We start from the raw sequence: 16,234 nt of genomic DNA, 5'->3' as shown, positions 1-16,234 counted from the left end.
TCCTAGGAGGTAGTGTTCTCAAAATTTTCTATGGGGTTGATCCCTGTATATATTGTTTAATGGAGGATATTCCTTAATCTCCAGACTTACCATCGTCTTGTCTTCCCTTAGTTTTTTATTATCCATAAAACCATTATTTATTAAACAACTTTGTTGCTTCATCTAATATTGTACCCTTCCCACATCACTCCTTTAGAAATTCTATATGGGAATTGAATGCACTCACATTTATTGGAATATTAAAATACTAATTTTTATTTACATCTTTTACAAAAAATACAATATAAACACTTGTTAACAACATTATATAACATTTGAGTAAGGAACTTTACATTAATAAATATTACACAGATGACCTCTACAATCCTCAATCCATGGTGGTGATCTGTAATAATCCATCACTGTTTTTGACATAATTGGGCTTTATCGAGTCAATGTATGCAAGATACAATGATGTAACAAAGATGAAAGGTACTGACCCAATTATTGAAGCTCACCTATATTTGGTCAGTTAAGTCGAAACCTGCCAATCGTCGGTGTGGACCCATTTTACTTGATTGTGTTTCAATGAGGATTATAATAATTTTCAATATGTTGAACTTGATGAAAATTAAAGCAAATTAATTTAATGTTCTCATGAGAAATTTTTAAGTTTTAGTGTAATTGAATAGTATTAACTCGATTAAACATACAAACGACTAACTGAACAATAACTGACTGTTTGTTGTTGTTATTGCAATTTTGAAAACTGACTATTTTATTTGATGCAAAAATGGATTATATTGTAGTGATATTAAATTTAATCTATATAAAATCTCAACTATGTTGGGTAAGAGAAAGAACATTTCATTTAATATTGTGGACATATTTTACCTTAAATGGCTAATGAAAAAAGACATTGGAAACTCTTAAAAATTAATATTTTGAAATTTGAAACTACAATGATTATAAAAGATGTAAAAAAATAATGTATCAATCCTTTCAACCATGTTATCCTTCCTTTAGATAATCCTTTTTGGGCTAAGTCAATAGATCATTCTAGATAAGGACTTTAAAGGGATCACTAACTAATCTTTCTACATAAGAAGTGGATATTCGTGTAGGAACAATTTAGTAATTGTGATGTTTATTTTATGTTAACAATGTGATGTGCTTTATCACATCAAAGTAAGGTTAAACATGAATGTCAGTTCTTGTTATTGCAATGGATTAAATCCAAAAATGATATTGGTGATATGAAATTATCTCCATCTTTCAACAATTTAAACTTTGTACAGCTAAGATGTGATTTTATGCTCCATTTCTTAAATACTCTAAGGCACTTTCCAGCTTCTCCAGATACATCCTGAAACAAACAATCGGCATAATTTAAAAAATTTGAGATATGACACTTGGAGAGTACTATACTAGTCTATCACTATCTTACCTAAAGATTGCAACAATTTTTTAATTACTACTTCTTAAATAAATACCATGAAGAAGAATTTTCTGTGTAAAGTATTACACTATCAGGAGCCCGATCAAGGGAAATCTTGAATGCTTTGCAAAGTACTAATGTGGAAAAACATGACTGTTTAGTTAGTTATTTGTACTGGAGTGAATGATGCATACAATAAAGATTTTATACATATTCGACAACCTCAGGAAAAAATTACTCCTTCTAAAAGCTAAAACTATTTATGGTTAATGTTCCTTTCAGAAGATATGTACCATTACATAATGACATTAACAATGACATTTTCGGGTTAAAACTTATATTTAAATGATTTGTCACATCAAATGAAAAATTAAAATATGCTGAAGTGAAAGTATTATTTAAAAAAGGAAATGTGAATGGCACATCTTGCTACTGCCCGATTGCATTACTACAGAGTTTTTCTAAAATCTATGAAAAGGTAGTAGAAATTCAACTGAATTAATACTTAAGAGTAATTTTATTTTAATCCATTACAATATGGCTTAGGTAAAAATTTCAACACTAGGCAGAGCATTTTCAGATCTTATAATCTTAAATATACAACATTAAAAACTCAACGTGCTGTTTACCATGCTTACTTCTAACATATGAATTATGGTTTATCAGTATGGGGTGTCTCTAGACATGCTGATAATATCTTCAACTTGCAAAAGAAAGCTATGAGAATTCTAGCAGGCATACCTCCACGTGCCCATTGCAATACCAGTTTCATCAAATCTAAAAATTGTAACACTTTACAGCCACTATATCTTGGAGATAGCATGTTCAGTAAGTCATAACGTAACACATTCATGGAGATTTAAACAATCCACAGCCATAACACAAGACATAAACATGTTATAAAACCGGTACAGCATGGACTAATTTTGTTTGAACGTTCGCCTCAGTATGTGGGGCCGAAAATTTACAACAGATTACCTATGCATCTTCGAGACATTACTTGCCCAAGTACATTCAGAAAATATCAACATACGTGGCTTGAGCAAAGGGCATTCTATTCTTTAACAGAATTTTTAGAATACCAATAAGAAAATGTCCTATACTTAATATAATTAGTCGAATAATTTTCAACTATTGTTTTATTTATTATATATATTGTTATTTATTTATCTTTTGTATTTTACATATTTTAATTTATTGTTCTATTGTATTATTTAACTCAACAAACAAAATTATTGAATGTATAGCCCTTAATATAATTTTTAATAGATCATATTTTAAATTTTTTGTTTCATTTATAATACTTTCTTTATTTGATTTTAATCTATATTTTTAGGATTTTTAATGTAGTCTTTTAAGTTTCATGACAAATCACCTGTCATAAAATTATGATGTAATGTGATGCTTATAAATAAATTAATTATCTAGTCGATAACCAAAGAAGCCTCTTTACTAATGATCTACCTGAGAGACTGATCATAGCTAATTCCTCTCTTCTTCTCCACCACCCGTATGTGATCCTGTAGGAGTGGCAGGAACCGGGACACCAACTCTGGCCTGTGCTGCAGGACTGTGTGGAACAGGCTAAAAGGTTTTCCGGGCAGAAATGGGAGGTAATCTCTGCATAGGTTACCAAACTTCTCTATTATTTTTTCACTGCGGGAAAACATCATTGTATTATTGACAAAAGATTATTATTATGTGAAAACATCCAATCAATAATCATCATTTTAACTGATAACATTGCAGTCTTTAACGCTTTGGGATCGGCATTAAATTCAAATGAATGGCCTCTCGTATCACCTGGCCACAAGTGTGGCTATAGCTACTCACTGCGTCAGGTTGGTCAGGTCTTTCATTTAAGACCATGTCCTATCCCTCTGTGGCTCGATGGGTCATATCTAGTGGCTCTCATTGCTTTATTGTTCAGCTCATCAAGCCACTACATGGGGCCCACTATATTGCACAGATATAAAATTCAATTCTTACCCTGGATGAATTTTAAGTGGTTGGAAAGTGCTGCAATCTTTTGGCCAAATAAGTAAGTAAATTAATATTTCTCTATTTACATATGGCATAGGTGCCATAATACAAATTTTTCAGATTTTTTTTATCCCAGTGACTATTCGCTGTAGCTGCTATAGTGTATCCTATCAATGTATTAAAATACTAGTGCATTTGGTGGAGACGATGCTCAAAATATGGAAACAAGTTTATATTCTATTGACACCAGAGGTCTCACTAGTTTTGTTGTTCATCATTCATTGTTGGGTTAACACTAATCCTAAATTTGGAATCGCTTAATTCTTAGTGATATTTATGAATCTTCAATTTTAAATTCTTCAGTATTTTATACTTCCACCATATTGGCTGTATTATGACACAGTGCTCAACGTGTTATAGGTAAACCGCTTACAAAAAAACCTTGGTTGATTTCACGCAGGGTGGGGTAAATACCCCTCCGCCACCCTCCAAGTATCCCCACCACTGCTCGGCGCTCACTCTATTTGATCAGCTGTCTAATCTGGCTCAGTTGGTATCGTTCACTGCTGCGACCCGTTCAGTTGACCGGTTAGTACAGAGTTACTAATCCTTCCCGCTAGAGCGTGTTTTACTGGTCATCGTGTTGACTGAACAAAATGAACGAATGAACAACTGGATGTAATGACCGAATGATCGAAAGGATCTGCTATAAAATACGAGCATTATTCGAATAGAGGAAGAAACAGCATATCGTTCAGTGAATGGATAGATATACATCAATAAATGTATTATTTCAGGAATCTAGTAAATTATCTATTAAAACCTATTTAAAAAATGTAACTTATTTAAAAAATGTAATTGTAAGTTACTAGATACATTGCTAAATATTTTAAATTTTTAATACTTGTAATCAATGGACTTGGTTGATTGATATGCCTTTGATTTATCATAAGTAAGGTTATTCCCAACAAATGGGGAGACTCCCTAGTCTCCCTGTTGAGTTGTACGATTACGGTTTTATTCTTAATCGGTTAGCAGTGAACGAAAGTAACGACTGAACAATTTTGAGGACCTAGTGTAACCTAATGCATAAACTCTATAGTTTTAGTTAGTTCCATATGATGTTAAGCTATTTTTCATGGATAAGAGTTTTTAAATGAACTTAATAATAATATTATAAGTTTTAACAATCATTAAAAATAACATATCTAGTTTGAAAAAAGTATCAAACTTATTCAGTTGGCAGGAAAAAGTGAATGAATCGTTCTAGGTGAACGGGTCTTTTGAAACACTCTGGTCTGGATCACTTGTTCACTTGACGGACCCGTTCGAATTGTACGACAAATCTCTAATGGCTACTGCCACTGCACGGCTAACCTCAAAACAAAATAAATGCAAGCTTCCTGGATACATCTATAGCTACATTAATCTGTTCAATTAATAATTTACGCTTAGACTGCGACACTTATATACGCATACACAAAAAATATATAGTTATAGAACAGGTAAAGTAGCTGCAGTGTAAACAAAACTGTGAGAGCAAGAAACGATCCACACAGCTGATAAACAGATACAAGAAGGTGCTGGTCCCACTCCCCACCCCAACTCCGGGAGGGGGGCCCCTCCTGCGCAGTACTGCTCAGAAATATGCTTCTGCGCAGGTTTCTTTAATAGCGGTTGACCTATAGTTAGAACAACGTTTTGTATTTTATCAACCACCAAGCCTTTGTGCACTTTAAAATTCTGTTGTAACAAATCACAGTACACTACAAACTGTAAGAAAAGTAAGAATGGTGACATAGAGTCAAATTTAAACTTAAAAACCTTAGTCAATACACTCAGCTAATAAAATGAAGAGAGCTACTACAACAAAGATCAGCACATAATCTCTCAGTGTCTCTGAATCGTGACTGAGTGAATGGAATACCGTAAGTGTAAGTTTTAGTTAATAAGCCTTAATTTACATTATTAAGATTAATTTATTTTAAGAGGTTAAATGTAAAAAAGGACCATATGGTCCTAATTTCGCCTCAATAAAGAAGTGTTTCTTTATTTTCTTTTTTTTACATAAGTCTATTTTGAAGTTAAGCTTTGGTCAATTTAAAATGTAATGACACAATTCTATTGAATACCCACAAAAGTACATAACCCAAAGTTTGAAAACATTAAGTTAACCAATCTTATTCCACTTATGATAAATTATAAAGGTTTAACCCTTTGAACGCCGATATAAATTTAGTAATTTTTTATATTACGCTCATTTAAGGTGAAAAAATAAAAATGAAAATTCCTTAAAGCTAATTTTTTTATTCATTCCTAATGACTAATAGTCGCACAAAAAAAATAAATTTTACAGCAGTGTAATACTTGCATTAAAATAATCATATTTTTCATAATAATGGAATATTTCAATCAAAATCAAATTTAGGTTACAGAGTAATCAAATGCATGTGATGAAAAATATGAAAACTATGCACAAGGATAAGAAAACAAATAAAGTGTAATATGCTGATCTTGATTAGTTTTATAAGTTCTGATAATAATAGATTTCGGCAGTTGTACGGTAAACTTCAAAACAAAAATCGGGATGAAGCCATGGGGTCTCGGGACATAACTTGCAACCATAATCACACAACAGAAAAGAAACAATAAAAACTTTATTATAACACCTAAAACATGGTAACAATAACTTTTTACAACTGTTTGTATAAGGAATGACAACTTAAGAACACTTCCCAAAGGCACAATGCGTGCTCCACTGAGAGTCGTAATGGCGGATAGTATCGTCATCGGCATACAGACGGGAGTGGGAGAACAGCTGCCAGCAACAAAACAATTTACTGTTTACCTACTGCGGCCAGCTGACAGCTGCAACTGGATTATTTGGTCCAGCCAGTACATTACTTTGTATTGTGGCTTATTTTTTGGATTTATAAACTTCAAAAACAGTAATAAAATATATTTTTTTCGATCGGCGGATTATTTCGTCTTTGGCGTTATAAGACCAAAAAACATCGCGGATTATTCCGTCTAAGGCGTGCTAAGGGTTAATTCAAAATCAAAACTGCTTATTTCCTGAATCAGAACTAAGCAAAACTAGAATAGGGTCATTAACAGAATAGGTATTAAAATGTCATCATCAGTGATATATTGTAAAATTGTTTGTATTTGATTATTAGCAAAGAATTCAATAGATCTACTTATTTATTGATGTACTAATTCAATTCATTTAATTTTATGATATTTGGACTGATAAATGTTCATTGTTAGTACTACCTTATTTCATCTCCAAAGCTGGAGGATTCAAATATTGACACAAGAACCTCTTTGGCAATATTCTTACAGGGATGAAAATCATCACAAAACATGATGACATCACAAACATGCTCAAAGCAGGTGTCCACCAATTGTGACATCACACGATGCTCCTTTGAATTTCTTTTTGCAATCAAGCACAGGAACCTTAGAGCCTGCAACATAAAATAAACAATAATAATTAGTGATTAACAAACAACAACCAAAGTATGTAAATTAGTTGAATCAAACTCATTATATATACTGATTTCAAAAATACTGCATTTTATCCATGTAGTATTAAGCCAACTATTTACATGTGCAGTTTTAATACTTTAACTTCTACTTGCTTTAATTGTCAGCAGAACTAAACTTGTAAACTTAAATTAAACTGAAATTTAATAAAAGTAAAAAGATTTTATGCAAGACACCAACGAGTGGCTAGTTTACACATCATATAAAAGGATGCTTGTAAAGTTACACACTGGTTATTTTTATATTAATAATCAGAAAACATATTGTGTATTTATTTTATATTCTTCAGTGAAAAAGGACAACCTTCAAATATTTAAGAAAGTAAAGATCGTAATTTTTTGACTTATGTGACCAACATCATGACTATCGTCAATGATTTCCGGGTCAAACCGTGTCAAAAAACCATTTATCTCATACCATAGCCGTAGTCCATTTTCTTCAATATACAGTGTAACAATTTCCTATTTAGAATGACGCTATAGTTTTTCTGTAGATTAACTATCATTGTTAATCAGCTGACACAGACTTAAAGAGATATTCAAGCCAAACAAAATGTATCAGCTCTCTTAATATTCTTAACAGAGAAACTAAAAAATGTACTCTCCGTTTCATATCCACGCTTACTTTTTCTGAATACGCTTATCTCTTTTTGTAATATGTTGTTCAACACTTGACCTTTCATCTATACAACACCCATTATTACATATTTTTCTCAAAAATACAAATTAATGTAAATTTTTCCAAGTTAAATTACGGGCAAATTCATAAATAAATAAATAACCAAAACTTATTATAAATATACCGAATCAGATGGAAAAGTACAAAACAATAAGCTTGCCCTATTACAACTAATTTGCTAACAACAATGTTTATATATTCCATTTACTGTGGGTCTAAGAAAAAACAATTCAATACATACAAGACTGATCACTATAAAGCCCATTTCATATGCGCCACATATATCTTCTTAATTCATGTGGCTAGTTGCTTGCTTAACATACCATTGAAATATATTACATTTTTCCACTACACTAAGGACCTGATGACAGAACCTGTATTATACCTGAGAACAGTGAGGGTGGGGGCTGGAAACCTTGCGCTTGATGAAAGCTGAGCAGATTGCAGTAAGAAGCAGACGAGCCGAGCGATCCTCCCGCTCTACACATTCATGGAGACTGCAACGGCTTGAACCAGAGACCCAAGGAAGGTAGATCCTCACCAGGTCCTCTGTGCACCGGTCTATGTACGCATCATGCATCATTCCTGGTCACACAAATCCTTTCTCAATCATCAGCTTTATTTCACTTAACTAATTTGTTATTTTAAAGATTATAGTCAAATTAAACGTACACAGTTATTTATTTACATTATGATACTCTGTTTTCTGTGCTGATCTATTATATAATATTTAAATCGACTTAAGTAGGCTGACAGACACAAGGGCTATTTAGAAAGTAAAAGACATTTTTGAATGGTGCGGTAGTGGGTGGGCTACAGCCGCCATCTTGGTGTCAAAACACTGGTGTTCAGTACGCATCGAGCTGTATTCACGCGCAATCTGTATCTTTTGTACTTTTTTCATTGTGATTAATTAAAATATGTGCTGCAATTGAAAATCCCGCTACTTGTGAAGTGCGTTCAGTGATAAGGTTTTTGTTGGCAAAAAACCATAAACCAATTGAAATCTATCACCAACTGTGTGAAGTTTATGGAAATGGAATAATGAGTGAAAGCAGAGTAGGCAGTGGAGTATTAACTTTAAAAATGGCCGCACCAATGTTCATGACAATAGTCGTAGTGGTCGGCCTAGTGTAGTGACTGAAGATTTGATGTTGAAAATCAATGAAAATTTTAGTGAAAATCGGTTTCACAATGACTGAACTCTCAGAACATTTCCCAAAAATTTCATTAAGTTTATTTCATGAAATTTTTGTAGGGAAGTCTGGATACCACAAATTTTGTGCCAGGTAGATTCCAAAAATCCTTACGGAAGATCACAAAAAACAAAGATTTGCTGCAACATAAACTTTCCTTGATGAATACAGCAAACATAGTCACAAACTTCTGGTATTGTTACTGGTGATGAAACATGGGTGAAGCATGTCAATTGTGAAACAAAACTGCAGTCTATGGAATGGGGGCACACGCATTCTCCAAAAAAAACCAAGAAAATGTCTCCAAACTCTGTCAGGAGATATAAAAAAAGTCTTAAAAAATAATCATAGGTGAGGAAAAATATATTAAATAACAAAGTTTTAAAACATTTATTTCTAGCAATTTATTGCTAAAACATACTTCCCAATGTGGACAAATTATATTTCTCATTTATTATATTATATTTTTTAAATTCAAAACATCAATTTCATACACCCAAAAACACAAAACCTAGATTTCTTTGTTAAATAATATTGCATACAAACAACATTAATAAAATGTTACATATCAAATAGTCATGTGAGATGAGGCATATTGAGGATGTAGTAAAAGTTTAATTCTACAATTTTTATATTAAACATTCTAGATCCCTACCACTTGATGTAACACTTCTACTGTGCAATGATGAAGTTCTTTTTGTAAAATAATGTATGGCTTCCATTGCATATGCTATCACTGCTTAAGCAAACTTAAATTGTATTCCTTTCACAGCTGATTGAAATGAAGTTAACAAAAATGTAACAAAGAGTTGAATCACACTATAGTACAAAACATATCATTGCAAGTCTGGCCGTCTGCCTTTATCACTGACCAACAATGTAAAGAGATCTTATTTCATAACTCTAATACTAGTATTATCACAAGAAACTAATCTTCTATAGTAATATCATATATTAGGCCGAAGCATATTAAACAACACTTTATTTGCCACTAACCAGGCAATGATATGTCTCTTAATATAGTAAAATCGGTTAATATAGTATGGTGTTTAGCTAAAAACGTCAAGACTGACAAATCATTATTTGGCCTATCATCGTGGTGAAGGAGTCATGAATTATTATCATTCATTGGGCCACTTTGTAGTTCACTGTTATGCAAGCTTGTCCAAATACCAATGTAGTAATTTTGTGAACAGGTTACAATCTTGCCATTGTTGCGTAGGTGCGTGTTACTCGATCACATAAAAACTACTAGTACTGAAATTTTACATGAACATTCTTAGGGTCCTGGTTAACATATAAGCCTATTCTTACTTTGAAAATCACTCCGAGCTACACGCCATTGCAAAAAATCCCATCTTGGTCTCAAAGTTGGGAATTTCATTACACCAAACAATATTATTACTTGAAAGAGCATGTTCAATGTAATCAACTTTTCTGTGTAAACATTGTTTTACAACAGCACAACCAGTTAACCACTATTTTCAATTTGTTTACATTTATAATCTTGAAAGCATAGAGTAAGCTTAATTTTAACAACACTTCTATTTCAACCTTTTCTGAAATCACTGCTGAAGACTTGAATTTTCTTAAAGCAGTATGAAATAACAATCCACTTTCACCGAGAACAGTGAACTGATTTAGCTAGAAAGAGCCATGAGTTGAATGTGATGGAGAAAACAGGATCTGGCTGTCCTGAATGTAATAGAGATAACAGGATCTGGCCATACTGAATGTAATGGAGATAACAGGATCTAGCCATTCCTCTCTCAGCACTGTTAAGTTCATATATTATGTATAAAATGTCTGATTATTTTATGGTAACGTAATATTGCATAAACCACTTGATCCAGTTCATTGAAAGTGCCTATCAATTTCAATGCAATTCCTGCTATAAAAAGGCTGAAACAGTAGTTCTTTACTTATAAACATAAATCTTACCTAGATCAGCCAGACCCTTGATATACAGATGAATGTTAGCTGCAATCACAGCCTTGATATGAGAGCTGGGCTCAAAATCTGGCTTATACGCGCTGAGTGGCAGAAACATCACATCCAACAATCCTTTCAGAACCGTGTTGGGTCTTGACTGGAACATAGAATAAATATTCTGTTTAGTTTCAAAATCTACCTTATACACGCGGAGTGGCAGAAACATCACATCCAACGGCCCTTTCAGAACCGTGTTGGGTCTCAACTGAAATATGAAATAAATATTCTGTTTAGTGTCAAAATTTGGCTTATACGCACTGAGTGGCACAAAACATCACATCCAAGAATCCTTTCTGAACAGTGTTAGGTCTTGACTGGAACTTAAAATAAATATTCTGTTTAGTGTAGACTGACATAAAAGTCAGTTCTTTGGATTAAGAAAAATCCAAATATCTATCTGATTCACTGTAAACGTAGAACAGTTACAAGCATTGCAACTTATTTGAAATCAAAGTTTTCACACTATGTTCTAATTTTAATTAAATAAATTTTTCAATTAATAAAGACATAGCAAGCTTGTTTTATTTGTTAAAAAAATTGTCTTTTTAAACTCTCGTTAAAGCAAATATGAATGAGTCACCTTGACGTAGACAAAAGAGGGCATCAGAGAGACTATAAGGCCGACGATGTGATAAATACGAGCCACAATCTCGGGAGACTTTCCTTGCTTGATGAAAGGCTCCACCCACTTGTCCATACCGGTCAAGTAGCGAGACATTCTTTGTCTCAGGCTGCCTCTCTCCATGATATCCTATACAGAAAGGATAAAACACATCAACAATAGGAAAGATTAAAATTCCAAAGATATATTTCTTTTAAGGAGAAGCCGGTCCCCTTTTGAGCCTTATTCTGCCTGTCCTCATGGGCCACTGGACTGTGCGAGGATCTTATAAAACTGAATAAGGGAGAGAGTCAATACACTACAAGTCACTACAAGTTGAGTCTCTAACTCAGACTCAAAGTCCAATGTCTTAGACCACTCGGCCATCGGCACTCCCAAGATGCAAAGAAATTTGTAATGTGTACATGAAGCACAAAACAACTTTTTGCAATGAATAAAGCCTTTGTAGTTTTTTCTTCAGGACAACCCTTTCATTCCATCCACTGTATTTGGCTTAGTAATATACATTTACATTTTCATTTTGATACACTAAAATCTAGGTTTGTCAACTTTAGGACTGACTTTAACCTTTTGAGTGCCGTAACATTCACATAATAGACAAAATGAAATATGCATAAATTTCCAGCGTCTACATAGTAGTAAAATAATAAAATACAGATACTTGAGTATCTGTATTTTATTATATTTTTCATATATTGTGTTTTGTTTTAACTAATAATTTAGTTTACAACATTCTCAAAAAACCAAACTATCAATTCTTACTGAATCTTCTCTTTCACTGTCTCCTAGTAGTGCAATTATTTCTGAATTGTTGATAGGTTTGCACAAAATGGCTGTTTGCCTTATTGGTTTTGTATTGCGATACCATGTTTTTTTTTTTCTCTTAGGGCAAGCTTATAAATTGCACTTAGTCCTGTAAGAACCTTTGCGCTGCTTCAGGAGTGACAGGATATTCAGGATAGGTAAGGTTAGGGAGTAGGGACCGCCTCCTATCGAGATCCATGAGGAAGACTTAGGGCACTACATCTCAAAGTCATGTCTCCCCAGAAGAAGGGAAGGCCAGCTCTGAACCAGCCTCTCCAGTCAAAGCAGGCAGGGGGTGGCATACCCTTGTTGAGGTTAGCAAGAACCTCTGATAGTTAGGGAACAAACCCCACCAACTCCAACAGTCATCTACCACAGTATACTAGACCTATAGAATTGCCCATGAACCTCAGAATTTCAACATTTGCGGTTAGTGATGTGCTGCTCCTGGACATCCATAAGGTTGTCTAGATTTAAGTGACACATCCGTTTTTGCTGTGCCCAGTGGTGGGTTTAACTAGAAGAAATAAACCAGCCAGAAACGATCCCTGTTGGGGTATAGCGATACCATGTTACCTAATAATGTATTATATATGATTTTTCTTTAATTTTTATTATAAGATTACAGAGTTACTGAAAGTAAAAACGTTAGTTGTACCTTGGCAGCTTTGAACTTGTTTGATGTGGTGACAATAAAGTGTACAAGAGGGTCATTGGAGGAAGGGAGATCCATACATATGTCTGCGATGAACGGCAGGTAGGCCACGTAGTTCGTAATACGACTCAGCTCACTGTTCTTGCTGTCCACACTAAGTAGACTGCAGCGAATCCAGCCCTGGCATCAGTGTTCACACCATTAGAAACACTTATAAAATGTACATGACTTTATTTATTATATTATTTCATTCATAAATATTTAAAAATAAACATTTTAAACCACTTAAAACTAGATAAGAAAATTGTAACCAGGATGCCATCATAGATGTATTGTTTACCATTAGAAACACATAAACTGTACATGACTTTTTTTAAATCATTTCAATAGAAAGTAAATATTTATATTGAATCTTTTTATTTATTTATAAAAAAATAAACTAAAGAAAAGTAAACATTTTAAATAACTTAAAACTTGATCTGGATATTGTAATGAATTAAGAAAAATATAGTTAATATGCACATGTTGGTCAAACTGAATATACTAAAACAATAATTATAAGATTGACAAATTTCTGGTAAAAATATACATACTTGATTCAATTAATGAAGCAACACTTAACTTCCAAAATCTGAACATCGTGTCATGGATTTTACATTTTTTAAATAACTTTGTGAAAGTATATGAAATGAAATAGAAAATAGTCAACAATGCCAACTGAATGATTATACAAGTACCTTGACAATTAGAACTGTTAGGGGTTCTGCCGAACCTGAAGGCACGTTTTCCAACAACGCCATTAAATCATTTTGCTGTATTAACAGCCATAAGAATCGTCTGACCAATCTGAAACATATCATAAACCAATGCTTGTAATATAAAGATTTTTAAATGCTAGAAATAACAAATTATAATAAGAATGAAAATTTTTACATTCCATATCTGACATAAAAGAAACTGTGTGGTAGGATTTAATGACGCTCACCCAAAATCTCATAGATGGACATAAATTAAATTGTTTAACTTAATAGTGAACTGAAATATGAGTTTACATACATTTCCAAAAGCTTAAATACTGTACATCAGGAATTTATACAAAATTTTTAAAATTACCCAGGTATTTATGAAGATTGGATATTTACCCTGAACCATAAATATCCGTGTATTTTACATCCCTTGTATTTTAAAATTACCCAGGTATTTATGAAGATTGGATATTTACCCTGAACCATAAATATCCGTGTATTTTACATCCCTTGTATTTTAAAATTGTAATAAACGATAAGGTATTATCTAACAAGGACAAAATGGTACCTTTAAAAGTTAATGGATACTTGTAGACAATTTTAATATGATATATAGATTTTTTTTCTCTTAGTAACGATGCTTTAAAATATTGGAAGAGAGTTCTAAACAACCTGTACATATCTTTTCTAACTGAGATAACTCCTGTATTTGGGATATTTGGACATAATACTTGTCATATATGGGAACTTTAGCTCTGCATAATCCTTGTAGCATACCCAATATTGGTGCTGTTGTTGTTGAGGAACAGCTGAATGATGTCCTTGAGGGTGTCGGAGTGGGTGTACGACAACTGACAGAGACTCAGACTGACATCTACCAGCTGGAGTGGACCTTCCTCTCCAATCTTCAGTTTCACATAAGGGCTCAAGTACTGCCATACGCTGCCTATAAGGGATTTATTTTATTGAAAATATTCATAAACGTTATATGATACAAGAAAGTAACAAGTACATATAGTGACTAAGGTCGAGACATATCAGTGTTAGCCTGGGTTGTGGCACAATGTTGCTAGCTGTAGCGAAAGAATAACCAGTGATGGGATCGATTGAATTCAACAATCGAGCGATCGTTACTTCTCAACTATCTTCCTGAATCTTCACCTTCACAATTTAAATTAATCAATTAGTTTACACTACAACACAGAACTTGAGGAAAAATTATAATAAAATTAAAACATCCAGAATAATCGATTGCAGAAGAACAAAATGGATGTAAACAACCCGAACGGAGCAAAAAGTTGTTGCGTAGCCTAATACTGAAAATCAGCTGATTTGACAATGTGGCAATACCACAAAGTGCAGGGAAAGTGGGGTGTGGTAACACCCCAAATGGCTGAACTTGCAATGATGTGTCTCATACTATAGTACTAATTACACATTTAGTATCACATAACAGCTTAAGTATATGCTGACAATAAACGATTAAGTTTATATCATAAACATTATATTCCATTCTTTTTCTTACATTCTTTTACAATAATATAATTTTGCTAATAGAAATATTAATATTTTTTCATCTTTAATTTTATATATAATATGTTAGGAAAAAATAACTTCATATTCAATTATATAACTTAAAATTGATTCAATGTAAATAACCTTTAAAAACCTAGTAAACTAAAACAAGTTGGGTCTAGGGTAAAATGTGTTAATTTGCTCAGAAAAGGTGTGGCTATAGTATTTTCAACTGAAATATCAACTACTCACTTTGAAACTTTGTATGCTCCAATGGCTGTTTTTGTACTCTCGAAGTCAGGACTTGAAGAGTATCAAGAAGACGATTTGCATCATTTTGGGAGCACTCTGTCAGGTACTTTGGTATCCAATTTCCTAGTGAAACATTCATGTTGCTTAATACTTTTGTATGTTATACTTCCCAAAATAATATTTGAAAAGTACAACAAAGTATGAATATCCAAAAATAATTCATTTTTCTTACCTTTAAAAACCATAAAAGCAGTCTTATTAATACAATACATTAGACATCTTAAGATTGTACATAATCTTCAGTCAAATCAAATCATAAATTCCCCTTGAAATTTTCAAAGTTGAAAGACATTTGATGCCACATGTAAAATTAACCTAAATCAAGAAAAGAGCAAACAAATTCATAACAGAAATAAATGGATACATATTTACTTTCCATTCCTCCATGAAAATGATCAAGAACTTAAAATTAGACTGCAAAAATGATACTAGGTTTAAGTTACTTTTCTAAACAACAATGTTAAATACAAGAAAAATATTTCAAAATTAATATATAAGAAAATTGAACAAAGAACTTGTTTTTTACACACAACATAGCCAAGGTGAAAAGGGTTGTTTCAATATGAATGTTGAGTTTGGATCCACCTTCCTGTTTGTGCAGTGTCTGAAATTTGACGCCATCACAAACTTGACTCATGGAATCTGGTGTCATGTTCATCAGAAGAGATCCAAAAAATAAGCGAAGACGAAGAAGCTCAAATGAACTTTACATCATTTTGACATCAGAGACACCTCGACTACAAAATATAGGTGAAGAGGTATTCT

The 16,234-nt window shown here is 32.8% G+C and overlaps 1 protein-coding gene across 2 annotated transcripts in view; it reads right to left on the bottom strand.

The window, feature by feature from the left end:
- Positions 1 to 233: 233 nt before the first annotated feature.
- LOC124360173 (protein MMS22-like) overlaps positions 234 to 16,234 on the bottom strand; it is a 45,931-nt gene continuing 29,930 nt past the window's right edge. For both annotated transcript variants that reach the window (XM_046813553.1, XM_046813554.1), the window contains exons 13-22: positions 15,410 to 15,532; positions 14,420 to 14,588; positions 13,634 to 13,742; positions 12,900 to 13,076; positions 11,396 to 11,566; positions 10,765 to 10,912; positions 8,013 to 8,212; positions 6,677 to 6,870; positions 2,882 to 3,073; positions 234 to 1,345 (exon numbers count right to left, since the gene is read on the bottom strand). In XM_046813553.1, coding sequence (XP_046669509.1) covers positions 1,291 to 1,345; positions 2,882 to 3,073; positions 6,677 to 6,870; positions 8,013 to 8,212; positions 10,765 to 10,912; positions 11,396 to 11,566; positions 12,900 to 13,076; positions 13,634 to 13,742; positions 14,420 to 14,588; positions 15,410 to 15,532 — 1,538 coding nt within the window. In that variant the 3' untranslated portion in view covers positions 234 to 1,290. The remainder of the gene's footprint in view (positions 1,346 to 2,881; positions 3,074 to 6,676; positions 6,871 to 8,012; positions 8,213 to 10,764; positions 10,913 to 11,395; positions 11,567 to 12,899; positions 13,077 to 13,633; positions 13,743 to 14,419; positions 14,589 to 15,409; positions 15,533 to 16,234) is intronic.

This window comes from Homalodisca vitripennis, chromosome 4 (assembly GCF_021130785.1).
Source record: "Homalodisca vitripennis isolate AUS2020 chromosome 4, UT_GWSS_2.1, whole genome shotgun sequence".
Lineage (NCBI taxonomy): Eukaryota > Metazoa > Arthropoda > Insecta > Hemiptera > Cicadellidae > Homalodisca > Homalodisca vitripennis.
Note: the sequence above shows the minus strand (reverse complement) of the source record. Positions and strands in the feature narration are given on the sequence as shown.